This window comes from Tupaia chinensis, unplaced genomic scaffold (genome assembly GCF_000334495.1).
Source record: "Tupaia chinensis unplaced genomic scaffold, TupChi_1.0 Scaffold000528_1, whole genome shotgun sequence".
Taxonomy (NCBI): Eukaryota; Metazoa; Chordata; class Mammalia; order Scandentia; family Tupaiidae; genus Tupaia; species Tupaia belangeri.
In genome coordinates, this window is record NW_006160041.1 from 5,504,701 (window position 1) to 5,521,041 (window position 16,341).

General features: G+C 36.2%; 1 protein-coding gene across 1 annotated transcript in view; it reads right to left on the reverse strand.

The window, feature by feature from the left end:
* Positions 1–16,341, reverse strand: part of CEP128 (centrosomal protein 128) — a 461,274-nt gene that overhangs the window by 68,509 nt on the left and 376,424 nt on the right. The window contains exon 24 of the mRNA XM_014591066.2: positions 3,264–3,353. Within this exon, the coding sequence (XP_014446552.1) occupies positions 3,264–3,353 (90 nt within the window). The remainder of the gene's footprint in view (positions 1–3,263; positions 3,354–16,341) is intronic.

Below are 16,341 nucleotides of genomic sequence, written 5' to 3' on the forward strand. Positions count from 1 at the left end.
TTAGAAATCATTCCAAATGTATTCTTTTCCATATGTCAACACAGAAAAGGAAGGAAGAGTAGATCTTGATTAACCACCCCCCCTACACACACACACACAAATGAGTAGCTCAACACAGGTGGTAAAGCAACATTGCATGAGCCTCAGGGGAAGCCCCCACATTTACATCTTGGGGTGGTGTGAATGCCTGGTGCAACTATGATCCTGGCTGGTGGGGGTGGAAAGATAATGACATGGTGCCTGTCAGGGGTGCCTGTCTCTTTTTTCTCTCTCTCTCATGATATAAACAAATATTTTCTAAAGCTGGACATTTAAAATCAATTAAAACAAAATAAGGAAAGTGACCAGCAGGTGGTGTAGTGGTTAAGGTGCTGGACTACCATGTGGTGCAATCTCGGATCTGGCAGCTTAAACCTCACAACAGGTGCATGTATGTGTGTGCCCAAAGTCCCAGCAGGAGAATGGAGGACAAGGAACTGTGGTGTGGCCATTCCCCCAGGGGGTGATTTCTCGTTTTCTGTTTCTCTAGCAGGTGTACACGCCCTCTAGCAAAAATCTCTCAATAAATAAATAAATAAGATAAAAAAATCACAATCTGAATGTAGCAACATCAAATAAGCTTTTAAATATAGGATGAGTTGGCTCAAATACACCAAATACATCAATGACCTACACCTAAAATTACATGTCATCTATTGAAAGTCACACAGTTACTCTGCACTTAAAATCTTTAGACTGGGTGGCATCAGAGCAGCCTACATTAGTTTCACAATCACCCAGTGTTCCATTTAGCTATCATTAAATATCTGTGGTCAATTTTTGTTAACTCATTTTACTAGCTGCTTATATGCCTTCATGTCATCTGCTTTTCAAACATCCTCTTTGAAGGCTCAAAACAACAAAACAAAAATAAAAATAATGGAGAGAAACCACTAAAGCAAGGCATCATAATTTTGTTTAAAAGCTTGTCAATTAAAAAAAATTTTTTTTGACTTATCAAGAAAAGCCATTTTATAGGGATGGGCATGATTATGTCACTTTGACACAGTTCAGGAAAGGCTGAGGTTACCCTTATACTGAAATGGGATATATGTCTGAGTTTGTGGGGTGGGAAATGCAGGTGGGGTGGAGAAGGATGAAGAGAATTGTGTGGCTACGGAGCTCTGTTGGCTTGTTTCAGCAGATCTGGGGACACAAGAATGCATATAAATAAGAGAAAGAGGCTAGCATCACAATAGAATAAAAATTAAGGGCAATTTAATACATATTTTTAAAAAAACTAGTTGAGCTACTAACAAATATGCATACTATAGTGTAATGTTCAATCTGGAAGATGGATGTAGATAAATCCTTGATTTGATTATTGTATACTGTATGTATGCCTAAAAAACCATTCCATAATCCACAAAGATACAACAAAAATTGTAGAATTTCAAAACAACAAAAAATTTTGAAAAAGCAAAAAAAACTAATTCCAGCCTGAGAAGTTAGATAGGGATTTTGCCTAAAGTCCCTGAAAATACTTCCAGTTGGGGTTGGCAAGTGGCATGGTGGTTAAGAGTATCAGACTCCCACATGTCCAAAGGTGGTTTAAGTCCCAGCCTGGTGCTTACTGTCTCACTTTCTCTCTGTCGCTCTCACTCTCTTGCTCTGTCCCTCTCTGGTCAAATTAAAATAAATAAAGTTAAATTACAAAAATAGAAAATACTTCCAGTCAACTGTATTAAACTAAAACCCCAAAATTTCAGATTTACCTTATAATTCAGATCACAAAGCAAGGCAATGAGATATCTTTTTCCTTTAAAATGAAGAATCAGTTCAAGAGTCTTTAAAGTACATTATAATATGGTACATAGCAGGCATGTGCCTACAGCATGTGACTCCAACAAAAGGAGAGGCAAAAGGCACAGAATTATCGTTCTCCTAGGACTGCCCAAGTCCACAGTGAAACTGTCGATGATAAAGGTATTTGTTCAGTGAGTGACATCTGGACTGAAGAACAACTAAAAATTATTTGCAGGTAAAATAAAAACTATGATGATGGTTAGAAACAAAGCAAATGACAAGTAATGTGATTTCAAAGACTGTCTGTTCCCAAAAAGAAATGCAGAAACAGGAGTTGAATAGTAGGGGAAGAAAGCCAACAACTCATAAACCAACGACCATATTTTTTTGTGGAAGGATTTATATTAAAAAATATATATATAAAGTACATGTCTCCAATTGTGACGTTAGTCATAGATCAACTATATATGCTCTCAACTCCTATGCAAATGGATTGCAAGGGCGATTATGGCATAATTTATGAGCAGCCTTGTATCAGGCAGAACTTGTAAAAACAATAGGCTATCATTTTCAGGTACACAAAGGGGTGTGCATCTGATTGTCACCCACCATATCTGGTCTAATGAAACTCCCTGGGGATGACACCCCCTTTGTTTCCCTCAAGGGCAACACATCTGGGCTTTTAGGTGAAGAATATGCAGGGAGAAACCCATATAATCATAGATTTCTACACACCAAGCGCTTTGCTCCTGAATATTTGCGCTACAGCACTTGATTGTTGATGACTACCATGCATGTCTCCAAGCATGCCATTAAATGATTTAAGCAAACAGTCCATCTTGCGAATTAGATTGCTTACCTTTGGGCAATTCCAATAATCCATATTCTGTTTTACATATAGAGTCATTTACTCAACACTTTTCCGGAACTAAAGCATAACAAACACTAAATTAAAGACATGTTTTCTCACCCCTCATTCCCACACTCCTGAGTGCATCTGTGTTAAATTACTTTTCAGCATTCTAAAGTAGAGGGGCTACTCCTGATAAAGATAGTCAAGGCCTAAGCAGAAAGTTTTAAAATAATATATTTGGCTAACATGAGTTAAGTTTGTTTTTTGTTTGTTTGTTTTTTGTTCTTTTTTTTTTTTTGCTTCCTACTTCAGGTTAACTTAGATCTAAACTATTATTAATTTTCATTTCCTAATATTTAGCACAGGCAAGAAGGGAAAGGTAAAAGGACTTTTCAAGTTTACCTCAGAACATCTGCCTTATTATAACCAATGATGATTATTTCTCTCTATCTACAAAAAGTAAGAGAAAAAACAACCCAACTCTTTAGTTTCTACCAATAGTTGTACTTCTGGGAAGTATATCTGAAGGGAAGCTTACTTATCCTGAATGCCCTAAAATAAAACAGATGAATTTTGACTATTTGATTTCAATATCCTAAGTACTCCTACCTATGAAATACTTAACTGCTTTTTCTTCAAATTGAGCTTCATTCTGATTTCTCAATGCAGTTTGACTAACATCTTCCCAAGGTGGAAGTTTAAGCAGTAGCTTCGGCTGTTTAAGAGAGATGTGAGTTATAAAAAAAGAGTCGGAAAGTTCTATCAGATTAAAGTAATTGAAAGCACTATAAACAGTAATAGTTATTAAAATAATACTCATAATACCATAATAATCTCAAACTCATTTTCAAATTTTTTATATTTAGAGAAAATAATATAATATATACTTTTTAAATGATCTCCAAAATAATTTTTTACCCAAAATAAAGTAACAAATGTTAGGGAAATCGTTACTTGAAATTGAATACATTTCATCTTTAGGATTATAAACAAAGAGGAGTCATTCAGTTCAAAGTTCCTCAAATGTCTTGCTTTCAAAATCATCCCTGGAGGAGGTAACTGATCCCAAATTCTAAAGTCTTAGAAATGAAGGAATAAATAAGATGGGAGCTTGTTAACAGTCATGCCAGGGCAGTATTAACCAGTAATAAAAGCTGCTCTTAGCACTCACAGCCTTACCTGTAGATAATGGAGTGCTTAAACCATGTGACTGCAGGAGTTCAGGAAGGTCTGATTATTCAAAATTATACACTCCTTCCATTTGCCAAATTACTTAAAACTCTACCAACAGAAATTTATTCTTTGAGGAAGAACTCAACATTTATTCTTGGTCTTCTCCTATGCCAGCTCATCTTTTAAAGACAAACATCCTTGAAATTGACAACCTTTAAACTAGTTCATTATAAAGCAGAGGTCAGAAAAGTAGGTGAAAGGGGCCAAATCCAGCTAGCCACCTATTTTTTATAGGCTAATGAACTAAAAATTGTCTTTATATTTCTATTTTCCTGACAAAATCAAAGATAGTATTTCATGACATAGAAAATATTTAAAATCTAAATATCAGGTTGGCCCATTATGTAGTGGTTAAGGGAGTTGGATCTCATAAGGTCAGCTGTGGTTTGAATCCTACCCCCAAAGACTTGAAAAACATGCCAGGTGCTCTAGATGTCAACTGGACAGAGAAATGGAGAAGGGATTGCAGAATGACGATGCCCCATTGAGGGATGCTTTCTCACTTTTCCTCTCTCTCTGGCAAGTATATGTACCCTCTGGCAAAAATAAATGAATAAATAAAATAAATAAATCCATATTTCAGTGTCCATAAATAAAGTTTTATTTGATCATTTATCATTCACTTACGTATTATCTATGGCTGCTTTCAGATTACAATGCAGTGTTAAGTTGTTGCAAGAGAGTATAAAATTGTCAAACCTGAAAATACTTAGTTCTAAACTGTCGGTATTCTACAAAAATTTTTGAATTCTACAAAAATTTCCCTGTAAAAAACCTGTGGGCTTCTGGAAGAAAGAGATAAGGTTAAAAAGGAGGATAAAAACCACACAATTTTAACCTAATTTTTAAAAATTTTAATAATTATTTATTTTATTTTATTTATTATTATTATTCAATTTGACGAGAGAGAGAGGGAAAATAATAAAGCAATCCACCAGGCCTGGGACTAGAACTGTGGTCAGCCATGTGGAAGTCCAGCGCCTTAACCGCCATGCCACCCACCAGCCCCAATTCTTATCTAACTTTTAAACTTCAAATTAAATTTAAAAGTTAAATACGTAAATATATATATCCAGAAGATAAACCATTCCTCAGGCCATATACGTTTCTTCCTTATGTTCTTTATTCCATTTATCCATCATCTCCTTTCCTTCCAGTGTCTTTTCTTACTTTCCTGCTTTCTTTCTTCCTCCCTCCCACTCACCTCCCATTCCATTCATTTATTTACTTCATTGATTCTTCCAATTGTTTATATTTATTGACATTGGCACTGACTTGAACATTGGGTATACAATTATCAACAAGGAAGAGGAAATCTCTCCACCCATGTGGAGTTAACATTTGAAGGAGAAGACAATGGCCCAAATAAAGAGATCCATGGACTGTGACTATGGATGAGGGCAGAGTGTTATTTTAGACACACTGGTCAGGTTAAGTCAGAAATATCTGAGTTAAAACCTAAAGGATGGGAATGAGCCAGTCATTCAAAGAGCTAAGGGGAAAGTATTACAGAGAAGGGTAGCAAATGCAAAGGTTCTGGGGCAGAAAGGGTTTCATTAACTTCAAGAACAAGAAGGATGCTGGTATGTGTATTGTAGCTGTTAATTGTATTTGGTGCTTTTAACATATGTTTTTATTTTTAATGCTCACTAAAATTCCCAATAGGATATTATTAACTTCATTCATTTAAAGTCAGAGAAAGAGATACAAAGACATTAAATGTACTGAAGTTCACATTATGATTACATGATGAGGTTTGGACTGGAATCCAGGTCCACCTGACACAAAGGATCTGTATTAACTCTAAAGAACAAATTAAAGGGTGTGTGTGTGTGTGTGTGTACGCATGTGTGCGTTTCCCCCTTTAACCTTCTTCAGAATGGAGGTAATAAAAATACCATATGCTGACAGAGCAGTATTATGAGCAAACAGACACACACTCCTGACATGGTGAGATCTTATCTAAAAAATATATAAATATGTATATATATATATATATTTATTTTTTTTAATTTAGCATCAGGGATATTTTGTTTGCATGGTGAAGGTTAGAAGATGATCTAGAAAACTGTTCTTTTTTAAAAATATACATATTTTTCTTTTTTGGACAAGGTCTTACTCTGTCATGATCCTCCTGCCTTAGCTCCCAGAGTAGCTCAGACTGCCAGGTACACACGGCCATGCCCAGCCTTTAGGGAGTGCTACATATACAACTGTGACTCCCATGTGGCCTCAACTTGAGAAGTCGCAGCATCTTAATAAAGCACATACCTCAGCAAGGCCCTGGAGCCTCTTTCTTGAAATTACCTATGCCAGAAAGGCATTCCCGAAGCTCGTTTTTAATAGACATCAGGTAACAGTGTAATAAAACACATACTACATCATAATAAAATTTAATGCTCGAATAAAAACTGTTATTTGTACACATTTTTATATTTATGTTACTGTGTAATAAGAAGGAGATTATATTTTTGCCGTATGCCTTTTTTTGGAGAGGTTTGTGCTATAGGGTGCGTGTGCTCGCCAGACAGACAGACAGAAAGCGAGAAATCACACCCTAGGGGGGGATAGCCACGCCGCAATCCCTCTCTTCCAATCTCCTATTGGGATCTTGGGCGGGCACGCATGCACACACACCCGGCATGAGCTTTAAGCCACCGGGTCCTGGACGCAAACCGCGGTCGACTACATGGGAGTCCAGCAACATAGCCATTACACTAACTGCTGGTCCCGTTATAAGCCTTTTTAAAAGTGGTTGCAATTCCTTCTTACTTCTGGGTCCAACATTAGGCTAGTTGAAGTACACACAGTATCACTGGAGAAATAGCAAAAATAAATAAATAAATAAATAAATAAATAAATAAATAAATAAATAAAGGGCAATGTAAAGCAAATTATCTATTAAATGAGAGTTCCATCGTGCTGGTCCCCACTTCCTCTGGTCTAGACTGCAAGGGTTTGGATTCATCTCCATGCCAATGTGTGGCCTATTCTCTGGGATCCCCATTTCATTCATAACAAATTTGTTAGTTCTTTTCTAAAATGAAAATGAATGACTTCAATGACAACCAGAATGAGTAAAGGAATGGAATCTCTGATCAGCAATATTTTCTGTTCCACTTTGTGAGCAAATACAGACATTACATATTCTTTATTAGCAATGCTAATAGGCGTTCACACTTTTAAAACACAGGCCCAGCCTGGTGGCACATCAGTAGTAAACGGAAATGTAGTGCTGGAAGCCACATGGCTGATTACACGTATAGAATCCCGAGCTGGCCTGAAATATTGTGTGTGTGCATGCATACATGAACACAGAATCCTGACAAGTTGGAGGTCTAGAGAAAGGAGATCCCAGTGTGATGAGGCCCTGTCAAAAGTGTTTCTCTATCTCTCTTACCCTTTCTTTCCCTTGCATGTGTGTACACTCTCTATCTTGAACAAAATAAACTTTTTAAAAAGTAAACATTAAACTTCTAAGAGTTATGTAGAACAATAGGTGTAATACAGAGACTCTAGAAAAGGAATGTAATTTAGAATCAATTTTTAAAAATCACTGATAATGAAAAAAGATAAAAATATAAGCAGAGATGTTTATTGGTCTTTTTTTAAATCTCATTTTGGTTTTATCACTTTTTGTACAAATTTAAAATTTATGGCAACATTCTAATGTTGTCTTTATTTTTTGCCAGAATATTTTGAACTTGGTTTAAAACTGAAATTGAAGAAGCCCGAGGAGGGCTTTAATAACAACTTTCTTCAGTCTGTTTATTTAAAACATGATGAGTATGCAAAAAGAAAAGGTGCAGAATGGAAAAAGAAAAATGATCCCTTTCCCTTCCTAGAAATGTTTGGGATTACTGGATTGTTCATAATCTTGCCCCAGGAATTAAAATTTTACTCATATGCTAGTACCAAACTGTCTCAGTTGCCGTATGTATGTAAACTTGGGAGTTTTAAAGTTATAGAACAGCAAAAAGACGTTTAACTAATTTTAAGTCCCAAGTCCCCAGTATCACTTGACTTGTTAATGATAGTACCTAATAGCATATAGATTATATATTATATAGATTCTCACACTCTCTTTTTTTTTAAGGAGGTAGGAGTCAGTATTTTACCACACTTAAATGTTTCACATGTCTGCTAGTGAATTATTCTCATATAAGTAATAAATATGGGGCCACTCATGGCATGACAGCATGGGTCACATAAATAAAGGTGGCCCTTTAAGATTATAATAGAACTGAAAAATTTCCCATCGCCTAGTGACACTGCAGCCATCCTAACATCTAGCAGGACACATTGCTCGGGTGTTTATGATTTTTTGATTTAAGCACACCTACTGTGCTGCCAGTCACACAGAAGTATAGCAAGTATGATTATGCATAGAACATAATACTTGATAATGATAATAAATGACTGTTACTGGTTTATGTATTGTTATTTGAGAGTGTACTCCTACTCATATTTTTTAAAAAAGTTTACAGTATAACAGTATGCAGTATTATGCTGGCCTTATACATCTTGTGTTTACTGCATCTCTGACTGCATCATTTTCTCTCATGCTTAAATTGATCTCATTACTGTTTTGTTCAGCACGGTACTTCAGTGCGACAGGGAATAAAGGTAGAAGACACTACTACTAATAATTCTGACCCTGTGTAGGCCTAGACTAATGTGTAGGTTGGTGTCTTAGTTTTTAACAAAAACATTTAAGAAGTAAAAGAAAATTTTAAAAATTTTAAATGGAAGTTTATAAAGATCTAAAGAAAATATTTTTGTACAGCTGTATAATCTGTTATTATAAAAGAGCCAAAAATTTTAAAAATTAAAGCTTATTAAATAAAAATTACAATACGCTAAGGTTACTATTGGAGACTTCTAAAAATTAATATAGTGTATCCTAAGCATACAGTGTTCATAAACTCTACGGAAGTATACAGTAATGACCTAGGTCTTCACATTCACTCACCACACACTCACTGACTCACCTAGAACAACTTTCAGTCTTGCACACACTGTTCATAGTAAATTTCCTCATAGCCATATCATTTTTGTCTTTTATAACATATTTTTACTGTACTTTTCCTATGTTTAGATACATAAATACTTGCTGTAACTGCCTACAATATTCAGTACAATAGCATGGTGTACAGGTTAGTAATCTAGGAACAACAGGCTTTATCATACAGCCTAGGTAAACAGTAGGCTTTAATCCTGTAAGTATACTCTGTGATGTTCACACACAACGATGAAATGTCCTAACAACACATTGCTGAGACTAAATACCCATTGCTAGGTGACATATGACTGCATTAATTTTCAATATTAATTTCCAATATTCTAGACTGGTGAATTTCCTTTTGCCATGTTTCTTTAAAATGCATATGCATTTGTAATTTTTTTTATAAAGAGTACCTATGTATGCATGTGAAAGGGAGACCAAGAGGAAGTGCCTTCCACAGGACAGCATCGCACCAAGATCTTTCTCTGGTGCTCCAGCAACTGGGGATCTTGGGTGCTATGCATGCCTGGTGTGTGTTCAGGCTGACCTATGGATTTGAAACTGTGGTCAGCTATATGGCTTCCAGCACTGCAGTCCGGTATGCCAAGGACTGTGCCATCTAGGTGAGTGCAGTGGTTCTTTCTACTCTGAAAAATCTGCCAGAGATTGGGAGGGGAGACAGCTTTAGAAGTGATAACTACAGTTTCTTTCAATAACATCCTATTAATACTTAAAACATCAGAAATTTGTTTTGTGAGACAATGGAAATTATTTTTAACCAGAATGCTACTACTATTATACATTTGACTCAAAATCTCTTCTATATTATAGTCATTACTTAGAATAGTGCTTTTATATAACTGTCATTGTTATGAAAAGATGGAAGACAGATTGACATGGTTACTTGACCAGGGATGTGACATTAGAAGCATCAACAGTTGTATACTATGTTATGAGAATGATCCTAAAGTGATCATTTAAATTCTATAATCCAAACGAAATTGGGTTGGTAATTTACTCTAGAAACTGTAAGAAACTGCCAGATAAGTGTAGCACTCTGAAACATCATAATGGGCTGGTATGGGTTCTCATTTTTTCATAAGAAAACATGCTGCTATTTACATCAGCCTAAATGCATATGGAGCCTGGAGCTTGGACTCCAAGGGGCACCAGAAGATGTTTTCTAGAAGTGTTGCTCTCTTATGAGTCAACTGCAAAGGGGAGGGGCACAAAGTGCATAAACTAATTCTCTCCTTTGTGGCAGCAATTTACAAAATCTGTAAAACACACCAGTTTCATTTTCACTACCAAGATGTTTAGTAAACTTTCTGTAACAGAGTAGAATTTGGGCTTCTGAGCTTAAAAACTGTATTTTGCCTTGCATGTTTAAAATGTTTTCAAATGCTGTCCGGTTTTTAGAGTTTTTTTTCAAAAGTTTGAGTTAAGGAGACTGTTGAGTCCTGAACACATCTGCTTTATTAGATAAACAGAACCAGGCACGTTTTTATATTTCTTTTATTCTCAAAAGAAAATGACCTGCTCAATCAACTTCCATATATTCAGACACAGGAATACTTCTCTCTCAGGGTATTCTATTTTCAGGTTTAATTCTGTCATAAATTTGGAATTAAAATTAAGTTACAAATTTCAGGTAAAACAGGGTGATAAAATTTAATGATCACTAAAATTTCAAGTGGAATCTATTTAACTAAGCTTGGTTCCCTGCTCTCATGAGGCTTTTTAACATAATAAATTGAAGTGTGCAAATCTAATTGGTTGAGACCCTGCCTGACCCCAAGACAGTATGTTTTATCTTTGTTGAGATCTCATACAAATTGAAAGCTTGGAAAGTTCTTCACCTTTGAGAAACATAAGAGATTTTATTGAGCCGTTAAACATAGCCTCACTCTGAGCGTGGCAGAGTTGACCAACTCTCCATCCTTAACACTAGCCCCTGGGACCAGCAAATGGCATAATGGTATTAAACATCACATCACTCTAAGAGTGGCAAAGAGCTGCCCAACTTTTCATCCTTAATAATCACTCCTGAGACTAGCACATGGCATAATCACAGGACTTTTACATAGTTGACTATGGTTCAAGTCCCAGACCTGGCAGCTTAAAATTCACACCAGGCGCATGTGTGTGCATGCCCAAAATGCCAAGAGGAGAACGGAGGAGAACGGACTGTACCATGGCCATCCCCCCCGAGGGGTGGGAGTGGGGAGGTGATTTCTCACTTTCTGTCTCTTTGTCTCTGATATTCTGGCTAGCGCATGAGCCCTATAGCAAAAATATCTCCAAAAAAATTGCCTGTCATATTTTTTCAATGTTGTTGTTATTACTTAGAATATATATTAATCATATATCTGAAGAAGAAATGGAGATAAGTGATCATTTGCCTAAGTTCTGAGGAATGCATTTTAGAATAAGTAGGTATGCATTACATTTATGTTTCTATAGATTACAGATGCTCTACTAGAACTCTAGTGAGTCATCCTAATGGTGAACAGGATATTACATTATCTTATAGTTTAATAAAAATCTAACCATGTTAATTCCTATTTAATAGTTTATTCAAATTTGCATCTCTAAAAATGTATTTTAGTTAATCTCCCAAGAACATAAGAGTTTCTGAATTGCTTCATTTCTTTTGGAGATCCAATGATAGAACAGAACATCCACTTTGTCCTCTCCCTTCTTGAAAATAAGCCTGAAAGAAACTCTTAGCAGCTCCATCCTATGTCTTTACCCACAATCTCTAAAATCATATCTTTTTCAATCAGAAAATGATAGAGAAATTAAATGTAATTATCAGTCATCAGAAAAATAACAACCACATCACTGATGCCACTTAAAATTCTGTAGGCCAAGGGCATGGCTTCTGAAGTGACATAGAAAAATGTATTGCTTAAAAAAAAAAACAAAAACTTAAATTAAAAAAAATTAAACAAAGAATTTAACTCATTTCTAGAGAAAAATTTTAATAATACCAAAGAATGTGCCCAGAAATGCCTGTGACAATGTTCAGATTATAGGTCCTACAACCAAAATGTTTCCTCTCTCCAAAGATAATGAGATTGATATTCAAAGATGATCACTCTCATTATTGCCGCACTGTGCCTTTTCTTCACTTCTTCCTTATGTTTAATAGATGTTAAAAGACATGGTACTTTGGGACCAGCAGTTAGCGTAATGGCTATGTTGCTGGACTCCCATGTAGTGGACCATGATTTGAGTCCCGGACCCAGTGGCTTAAACTCATGCCAGGCGTGTGTGTGTGCCCAAGATCCCAAGAGGAGAATGGGGGAGAGGGGATTGCGGCATGGCCATTCCCTTGGGGGGTGATTTCTCGCTTTCTGTCTCTCTATCTCTCTCTTTCTAGCAAGTGCACACGCCCTATAGCAAACACCTCTCCAAAAACAAAAAAAAAACAAAAAACAGACATGATACTTTCTTTAGCATAATCTGACCTAAATATGAACTTAGATTTCATGGCTGTCCAAAGGAAGAGTGTGGGAAAAGAGAAATGAAGAGGGTGGAAGAGAGGGGGAAAGCCTAGAAGTTCCATGAAGACATAGTCCTCCTAAGTTGGTTCCCTGAATTATTACAAGCACATGGTATTGGGCAAGAAATAGGTACAAATAAAGAGCTTGCAGAATTATTATTTATTGAGAACATGCCAGGCACCAAGGTTTTTATATTTCTTATAACAGTTAGTCCTTTCAATAGATCTTGGAAATCAGTATCAATACTGTCCCTAGTGTACAGATATGGATGCTGCCTCAAAATAATCTACAGATATCCCGATAAAAAGGGAAAATAAATAGGAAACATCATGTTCATAATCATCTAGTTTTAACTTATTTCAAGTACAATGAAAAGAAAGATAACTATATATTACAAAAGAGGGGCATATGAGTTTTCCAGATACCATGTTTAGTGACTCATAGGTAACACCAAAACTTTCAGTAACTAAACATGATACTAACTCTTTTGGTGTGCTTTGCATTTGGAAGTTCACAAAGAAACATAGAGAAAAGCAAGATGTCAACAAAAGGTGGATGAGGTAGGCTGATTTATTTAAAAACTGGAAAAATAGCAGCAGCACCTACCACCACCAGCCATCACAAGGAAGGTGTCAAGTCACTGAATACATTTGCCTTTTATGTCTATTTTAAATGTCTCAGTTGATCTCATGGGGATAAAAGACAGGATTTGCTTATTTCAATGTACCTCAAACCATATGCAAATAGAACTCTGATACTGCACTACACATTTATAGTCAAAGACAACACTCAGTTTTTAAGAAGAGCAGGACGTACGTAACCGCAAATGAATGTCACACAAAAAATGAGCCAGACAATATTAAGTGCCAATGAAGAATTTTGGTAATTACAAGCTGCATTGTAAAAATCACTGTCAAATATGCTTGCCTCCATTGTTTGTACTCCTGGGAAAACTGAAAATATTCTATTCTCTGCTGCCCATGCCCTTCTCCCACCATTTTATCCTTTTCCATTACTTCCGCTGCTTCCTACCATGCCAAATTTCTCACTTATTGACCTTTTGTTTCAATACTACACTCAAACAGGGATAAGAGCAAAGTAAGAGAGGGGAAAAAGGAGAGAGTGAAAGTATATGGGTGTGTACAGTAATGAGAGAAGTTGGACATCTGCCCCAAAAAATTTAAACAAAAAATGAACTCTAAGACAGTGATGGATGTTGTATTTTAATGGATGGACGTTGAGGAGAACTACATATCAGGAGGGTTTATATAAAGACCAGTAGGGTAGCATTAGTTTATCTATTTAGTCAACCAAAATTTACTGCACACATACTATGGTGAGCTACTGTGCCAAGTGGTAGATACTTGAGAAAGTAAGAGGCATGAGAGTTGCTTCACGGATATGATAGGAAATTACAATCCATTGGATGGCAAATTTTTGATGTGGAACCAATTCCATGGAAAAATGGATCCAAGAATTTAACAAATATTTATTAATTTTGTTAATTATTTTGTCCTTAAAATATTTTCTTTTTGCTAAGCTTCATGACATCATGTTCTCCTGAAATTATTTTCTTTATGTCTTGGATTCCTTTGCAGGACTTTTATCTGTAGTGTTATTTAAATGTTGGCGCTCCTTATATTTCAGGCCTAGACTTCCTTTTTTTACATACTTCACCTGTGAGTTCTCATTTATTCCTAATCACTTTTAGAATCATCCATTAAATAATAAACATCAGCTCTGATGACACCAAATTCTGCAAATTCAGTTCAAACCCTCCTACACTCTGAATTCATGATGGAATAAAAATGCCCCTGCACATACTTGACATTGCCACCTGGATATTTTAAAATATCAAAAATTATACTAATAAACTTCCTGCTATCTCACAAAAAGCAAAACCACCCATGAAGTTGTCAGTCAAGAAACCCAAGAACCATTTATAACTTTCTTTTTTTCCTAATAGCCAAGTTCAAAGTTCTGTGGATTTTTATATCCTAAAACATACTAAGAAACTATCCAATGTGAGACTAGCAGATGGCATAATAGTTACATTGCTGGACTCCCACATAATTGACTATGGTTCGAGCCCCAGACCCGGTGGCTAAAAACTCAAACCAGGCATGGGTATGTGCACATCCAAAACCCCAGGAGGAGAATGGAGTAAAGGGGATTGTGGCATGGGCACCCGCCCAGGGGATGACTTGTCACTTTCTTTCTGTCTCTGTCTCTCTGACAAGTGCATGCACGCAATAGCAAAAATCTCTCTCTAAAAAAGAAAAAAATAAAAACAAAAAAAAAAAAGAAAGAAACTACCTGATCTTCTTCCTTTAGAAGATCCTTTAGACCTCAGTTTATTATATCTTGTTTTGCCCCTTTACTCTCAGATGGTACATTTTATCATGTTGAACTTCAAGTTTCTTAAATGTGAAATTGTGCTGTCTTTTACCCTATGTCTTTTCATATCATTTCCCCCACCTACAAGTTTCCTTATCTTTAACTCAACTCGCCTAGTTAACTTCTATTATATTGAAATATTGGTTTCTTTGGGAAGCCTAATTGGATTTTCAATCCATCCCAGGTCAACCTATTTACCTTCAATTGCACTTAGCCCCTCCTCATTTCAACCAAACCTACTCTTACCGCCAATAAACAAGGACAGGTGTTCTTACTATGTGTTCCAAATTAACGCACATGTCCCAATTAATATCATTTTTTCAATATTTTATTATAAACACCCATTTAATAGTCATCGCCATTAGTTTTGGTGTAGAGGGCAAAAAACTACATAGTGTATGCAGTTTACTTTTGTGTTGCTAGTGCATCCCAGAGTGTCATGAATAGAATTGGTGCTCAATAAATATCTATTCAATGAGTAAATGGAGTACCTTTTGATTATATGATAGGAAAGTGTAAAGTGTATAGAGATAAATAAAACACCCTCTACCCTTAAAGAGAGCAACATTAAATGCAGAATGTCTATAACACGTAATTATGAGATGATAATGAATAAATAAAATTGACTCCAATTTGGATACATGAGGATTTGCTAACATTGTAAATTGGAATTAAATATTTAGGTCTCCCTTCTGGGATGATCTAATCCACACTAAACATTTAGAAGACAGTTTTATAATTTTATGTAACAGATGAGAAAACAGGCACAGCAAAGGTGAGTTACCCAATGTTTCCCAGTGAATTAGAAGCAGAGCCAGAACTGAAAACTCAAAAATTACTTTGTCTTTTTCTACCCAAAGTACTATTGTGTGACTTTGACTTTATACACTATAACAGACTTCTCCAAACTATCACCTATGATATTTTATTTGAATATAAAAAATTCAGGAACACAGGCACTTTTTCTTGGATTTTCCTGTAGGCATTTACATTGAAGGCCTTCTGTGATACACCTCTGCACTCTCATACACTCTGAGATGTGTCAGTTCCCTCTGTCCTTAATAGAGTGTTAGTGTCAGGAGCTAACAAAATGCCACCACTTAGCTCTTCTACTATAGGACATCATATTACATCCTCTACATCCGTAAATGCCCATAGCTGGTTGGCAATTGCCATTCTATTGCCCTGAATGAACATTCTGGTAGAAAATGATGCCAGGTCTTAATAAACATTTGAGAAGCAACATAGGCTATTAAATGTAATGGGGGGAACCAGCAGTTAGCGTAATGGCTATGTCGCTGGACTCCCACGTAGTCGACCGCGGTTCGTGTCCCGGACACGGTGGCTTAAAACTCACGCCGGGCGCGTGTGTGTGCGTGCCCAAGATCCCGAGAGGAGAATGGAGGAGAAGGGATTGCGGCGTGACCATCCCCCCTGGGGGGTGATTTCTCGCTTTCTGTCTGTCTGGCAAGTGCACGCGCCCTACAGTGAAAATCTCTAAAAAAAAAAAAAAAAAAAAAAAAAAAAATATAAGGTAGCTCGGTTGCCAAAGATCTTTT